We start from the raw sequence: 5407 nt of genomic DNA, 5'->3' as shown, positions 1-5407 counted from the left end.
TGCAACAAATCATCAGTTAAAAGTTTACCATGGAGAAGCTTCCAAAGTGTGACCGAGTTACGAGGCCGGTAACTTGAGTGCCAAACAAATTTAGACCATCTAACTATAGGAAATTTGCGCCGCTTCATCTCATAGGCTACTGCCACCGAAAAAGCACCATTATTTGTAGAGCACCACACCAGTTTATCCTCAAACCCAACTGAATTTGGGAGCATAATTCTCTCAATAGATAGCTTAATTGTAGCCCAATTAGCAGATAGAATATTAGGCAACAACCAAGACCCATTAATAATAAAATCTGAAACTTTAGAGGACAAATGAACATTAATTGAAGGTGGTAGCTGCAGCTGCATGATAATTGGAATATCTAGCCAACGGTCAAGCCAAAAATTTACTTTCTTGCCCGTGCCTATTAACCATTTGGACTCCATAAGAATGTCATTAAAAAGTAACTTGAAACCTGGCCAAATAGAAGATTTCTTATAATAAGAACATGGTCTTCCCAGGCTATTAACAAAACGACCCCGAAAGAAGTACGATGCTATAGAGGAATTGGTAAGAACATCCCAGAACTTTTTCATGAGGAAAGCCTTGTTCAGAATAGGCAAATGCTTTATACCCAGTCCACCCTCATCCTTTGGTGCACAACATTTCTTCCATGCAACAGTTGAGTAACCACGAGTAAGAACATCACCAGTCCAAATGAAGTTTCTAGACCAATTCCTTAACTGAGACAAGGTGGAAGATGGCCAAGCATAAACCGCAAAACTGTGTGAAAGCATGCTTGTTATAACTGAGTTAACTAATGTGTTCCTGCCGGCCATGGAAAGAGTAGAACCTCGCCATTGAGAGAAACGAGCTTTAACCTTATCTGCTAATCCTTGAAAATAAATCCTCTTAGGACTACCTTGGAATATGGGGACACCCAAATAAGTGAAAGGCAGCATGGCGGGACGAATCATCAAACAAGAATAAATCAGAGGACGATGAGCTAAAGCTGACTTTCCAAGAAAAATATTTGATTTTCCTCTGCTTACCCGCTGCCCAGAATTAATACCATACTCTTCAATAAAATCCCATAGATTATGCAGACTATTCTTATCACTTTTACAAAAAATCATTATATGATCTGCATAAAGAACATGACTAGGAGCTGATACTCCACGAGGAGAAGAAATAGTACGAACCTTCTTAGAAGAAACAAGATTCAAAATCCCACGACTTAAAACCTCCTCTGCTAAGCAAAAGAGAAGAGGAGAAAGAGGGTCTCCTTGTCGAACACCACGACTACAACCAAAGAAACCTGCAGGAGAGCCATTGAAGAGGATAGAAAGTCTAGCTGATTCCAAAATGTGTTTAATCCAAGTAATGAAAGTTCCATGGAAGCCAAAACAAGAAAGCACTTGACAAAGAAACCCCCAATGCAAAGTATCAAAAGCTTTAGCAACGTCCAGCTTAATGGCAACATTACCGTCCTTGCATGGGTTGTCAATCAAGTTAATACATTCTGAAGTCAACATGATGCAATCAGAAATATTCCTGCCAGGAAGAAAAGCAAATTGGTTTGGCAGGATGATTCTTGCCGCAATTGGTGATAATCGAGTAGCCAAAATACAAGTAATGATTTTGAAACTGAAGTTGGCCATGGCAATAGGTCTAAACTGGGCAATGCAATCAGCTTCTTGAACTTTTGGTACTAAAGCCACAAAACTGCAATTTAAATTTGGAAGAATGTAACCTGTTTCAAAAAAGGAAGTAACCACATGCACCACATCCAAGTGAATAATATCCCAGAAAGCCTAGTAGAAACTACCACCAAAACCATCCGGACCCGGAGCACTATCCGGATTCAGAGAGAAGACTGCACATCTAACTTCCTCCGCATTCGGGATGGCCAAGAGAGAATTATTTTCATTAGTAGTAACCAAAGACGGAATTAGCCGAGAGACTAACCCAGTATCAACTGATATGCCGTCATCTCGAAAGGCTAAGGAAAAATGATCCACTGCATGGGCACGAAGGGCGACAATATCCTGCTCAAGCTGCAAGCCCACCTTCAAACCTGTGATCCAATTCCGAGCACGGCGAATCTTTGCTAGTGTTTGAAAGTAACCAGTGTTACGGTCCCCATCCTTCCTCCAACTTTCCCTAGTTTTAGTAGCCCAAAATTGATCTTGGACTATTAATGCCTCTGTTAGAGACTTCTTTGCCAAAAGCTCCTGATCATGTAGAGCTTCTGTGAGACCACTCGAGGAAATTGCATATTGCACTGCCTCAAGATCACTACGAGCAATGTCAACTGCAGTATTAACATTCCCAAAAACTTCCTTGTTCCACGTCTTTAGTAAGGGTTTAAGAAGCCTTAATTTTTGTTGCAAGATAAACATTGGACAACCAACAACTTGGAAAGATGCCCAGGAATTCTGAACCAAAGAACGCAACTGGGAATGACCCAACCAAACTTTATGAAAGCGAAAAGGCAAAGGACCTTGAGATTGAAATTTTTCACAAGTAACCAGAATGGGATTATGGTCAGATTGATGTCTCACAAGAGTGGAGGAGCTGGTAACTGGCCAAGATTCTAACCACTGTAAAGAACAAAAACTCCGATCAAGAAGCATTTCAATGCGAGATGCGACACCCCTTCCATTAGTCCAAGTGAAAGGAGACCCTTTAAGATCAACAAGAAGCAGATGACAAGCGTCTATTGTGGCCCGAAAATCATCACAAGAAATCTGTCTTGGTAAGTTACCTCCCGATTTTTCATGAGCACTGAGAACAGCATTAAAATCACCCACAACTAGTAAAGGACCAGTGAAGCTAGCGACGACTTGAGCCAAAGATAGCTATAGCGAGCGACGCTCAGCAACAGTAGTCGCCCCATAAACAAACACTAGTCCATGAACAACATTTTGTACCTTGAACTGCAAGAAAACATGTTGACTAGAAGTGGAGGAGACCCATGGAGCACTGACATTAACAGAGCTAAAAATCCAAATATTAGGAAGCCTGCCACCTCTGTCATTAAAACCTACTAAACTCATACCAAGAGACTGCCAAAAAGATGGTTTGAGTTTTGTAGTCGAAGTCATTGGTTCAGTAAGACATAGAAAATCAGGGGTGTGCTTTCGAAGTAGACTTTGCAGTGCACACCGAGTTGGGTTGTTTGATACACCCCTGATGTTCCAAAATAAAAACCTCAATTTGAAGAGAGAGCAAGAGCCCCACCAGAGGAGGGGTTTCCATTCTGACTGATTGTATCTCGAATTTTCTTTCGTAACCTTTTCCGTTGAGAACGCGTGAGGATTTTATTAGGACCCAAGTATGACAAAGCATGATCCTCAATGAAATCCTTACCCAACAACCATGAATTAACTACTGCAATATCCTTCTGTACATGCTGTGGTAAAGCAATAGAGGACGAAGAAGAGCCCTCAAGGTGACAAGCATTTGCCGGGGTGAAACCGGGAGGGAACTCAGGACTAACACCCGTACTAGCATTCTGTTCCTCTTCCACCTTATCGAACCATGACTTGGATGGAGATGGAATAGTGTTGCTCACATGAGTAGGACTTCTAGGCAAATCAGTTGAATTGATAGCTACATTCTCTCCCTGAGAGATATTCTCAACCAATGGTTCAGCAGCCACCACCTGTGCAATATGATCAATTTCTTCATTTGCCGCCTCAGCAATTACTTGGTTCACAAACTGCTCCACCGCGCTTGAGTCTCTATTATTACCAAGCTGTGCATTCTCAATAATGTCCTCTGCAATTGGGGAATTAACGATCAATTCCGTGGGAATCAGTGCAATAGCAATGGGAGCTTTAACAACTATAGACTTGACAAGCCGATATTCTTGCTTCCCTGCAACTTGCTTGGATGCTTCAGTAGTTTTCACATTCTTCTTCGGATCCTCCGTAGATTTACGCTGTCGACAGTGATTGACATCATGACCAACCAAACCACAGCAGCTACAAATTGGTGGGAGCCTTTCATACTCCAAACTAACCTCAAATTCGTAGCCTTCTCTTTCCACCATGAGAGTAGATGGAAGAGAACCAGTGAGGTCAACATCTACTAGAAGCCGGGCAAAGTATCCAAAGGCCCTCTCTTTAGTAGCACGATCTAACTGCAACGGAGTACCAATACCTCGCGCAATTTCAAGCAGATGCCTTGGATGCCAATAATCTTGGCTAAGGCCAAGTATGCGAACCCAGACCTGAGCATGCGTTTGAGGACAAGTATCTCCAGGTTTAAAATCTTGTTTCCACTGCGATAACCGGAAAATTCCCTTAGTTAGGGTACATGTGCCTCCGCCCCAAACGCGTCGCATGTCTTCCTCAGTTTCAAAGTGAATATCAAAAAACCCCTTCCCTAGAGGCACCAAACGCCATGGGGAAATAGGCTGCCAGAGCTTATGCAGCACAACCTTGAGATCAGTAGCCTTGCAAGGAGGCGAACCCTTTCTTAGCAGCAATCTACCAATTAAGTTAGTCTTAAATGATTTCAGTTGATCCTGGTACAAATCTTCACTAATTTTCACATACGTCTTTCCACCTCTCACCATGGGAGGCGGCAATTGGCTATACGTGATTGATGTTTCCATCGAATTTCTGAGGATGGAAGCGAAAGACTTAGCCTTCGGAGGCGATGGCGCTGCTGGCATCTGTGGAGCATCATCTGCCAGAAACGTCCAAGGGCAAATTGCCGTCATGTCAGGCGAGAAACCCTAATAGGCTTATTTTGACTTGTTCATTCGTAATTTGGCTTATGGTCAAAATAACCCTATTGTTTCAATATGTTTTCTTGGACCATGCCTGATGATGGTTCAGAGCTAGAGGTCATGTACCTGCTCTTCTGCTTGTTCTTGAGTAGTAGTGTCATCAATGTCACCAACACCATCACCATCAACAAAATTCGTAAACTCCCTTTGCTAAACCGATATTCTTACTCTCAAATAGAACTGAAGTACATGTATTCCAAAGATTTAAATCAGCATATTAATGGAAACTAGCATATGTGAGCCAAACTACAGGAAAGCTAGAATATTAAATAATAAGGTCTGTGAGAGATGCAAGCCAACAATGTCACAAAATTGTTGAATCTAATACAAGGGCATGAGCAAATGGGGAAAAAATCTCATTTCATGAATCATGTCAGGGCATGGTTTTTTTCTAAACGAGGAAAGGGAGCTTGTGTAATTATTCTCACAAGGTGTTGGTTGCAGCTTGCCCATGACTACTGTCAAGTTCAATTGATACTATTTAAAGTAGAAAACAACAAAAAATAACTATATTAACTCTAGACTGCCCCATAACGCACAAGAATTTAAGAACATGGAAAGAAAAAAAAAATACATTGGAAATATAAAACTATCGAGTATGTCGGTCACAAAGTTCTCCCT

General features: G+C 41.7%; 1 protein-coding gene across 1 annotated transcript; it reads right to left on the bottom strand.

Annotated features, from left to right (window-relative positions):
* Window positions 1–3199: 3199 nt before the first annotated feature.
* On the bottom strand, window positions 3200–4717 carry LOC112171221. The gene has a single exon (XM_024308433.1). The coding sequence runs from the start codon at window positions 4715–4717 to the stop codon at window positions 3200–3202; it is 1518 nt and encodes a 505-aa protein (XP_024164201.1).
* Between the last annotated feature and the right edge of the window lie 690 nt (window positions 4718–5407).

The sequence above is a fragment of the Rosa chinensis genome, chromosome 6, assembly GCF_002994745.2.
Source record: "Rosa chinensis cultivar Old Blush chromosome 6, RchiOBHm-V2, whole genome shotgun sequence".
NCBI classification, from domain to species: domain Eukaryota; kingdom Viridiplantae; phylum Streptophyta; class Magnoliopsida; order Rosales; family Rosaceae; genus Rosa; species Rosa chinensis.
This window is presented reverse-complemented; position numbering and strand designations above follow the sequence as displayed.

Bases quoted from the DNA above. Each gene is read 5' to 3' on its own strand.
- LOC112171221 (XM_024308433.1), bottom strand. From the start codon at position 4,717: ATGACGGCAATTTGCCCTTGGACGTTTCTGGCAGATGATGCTCCACAG.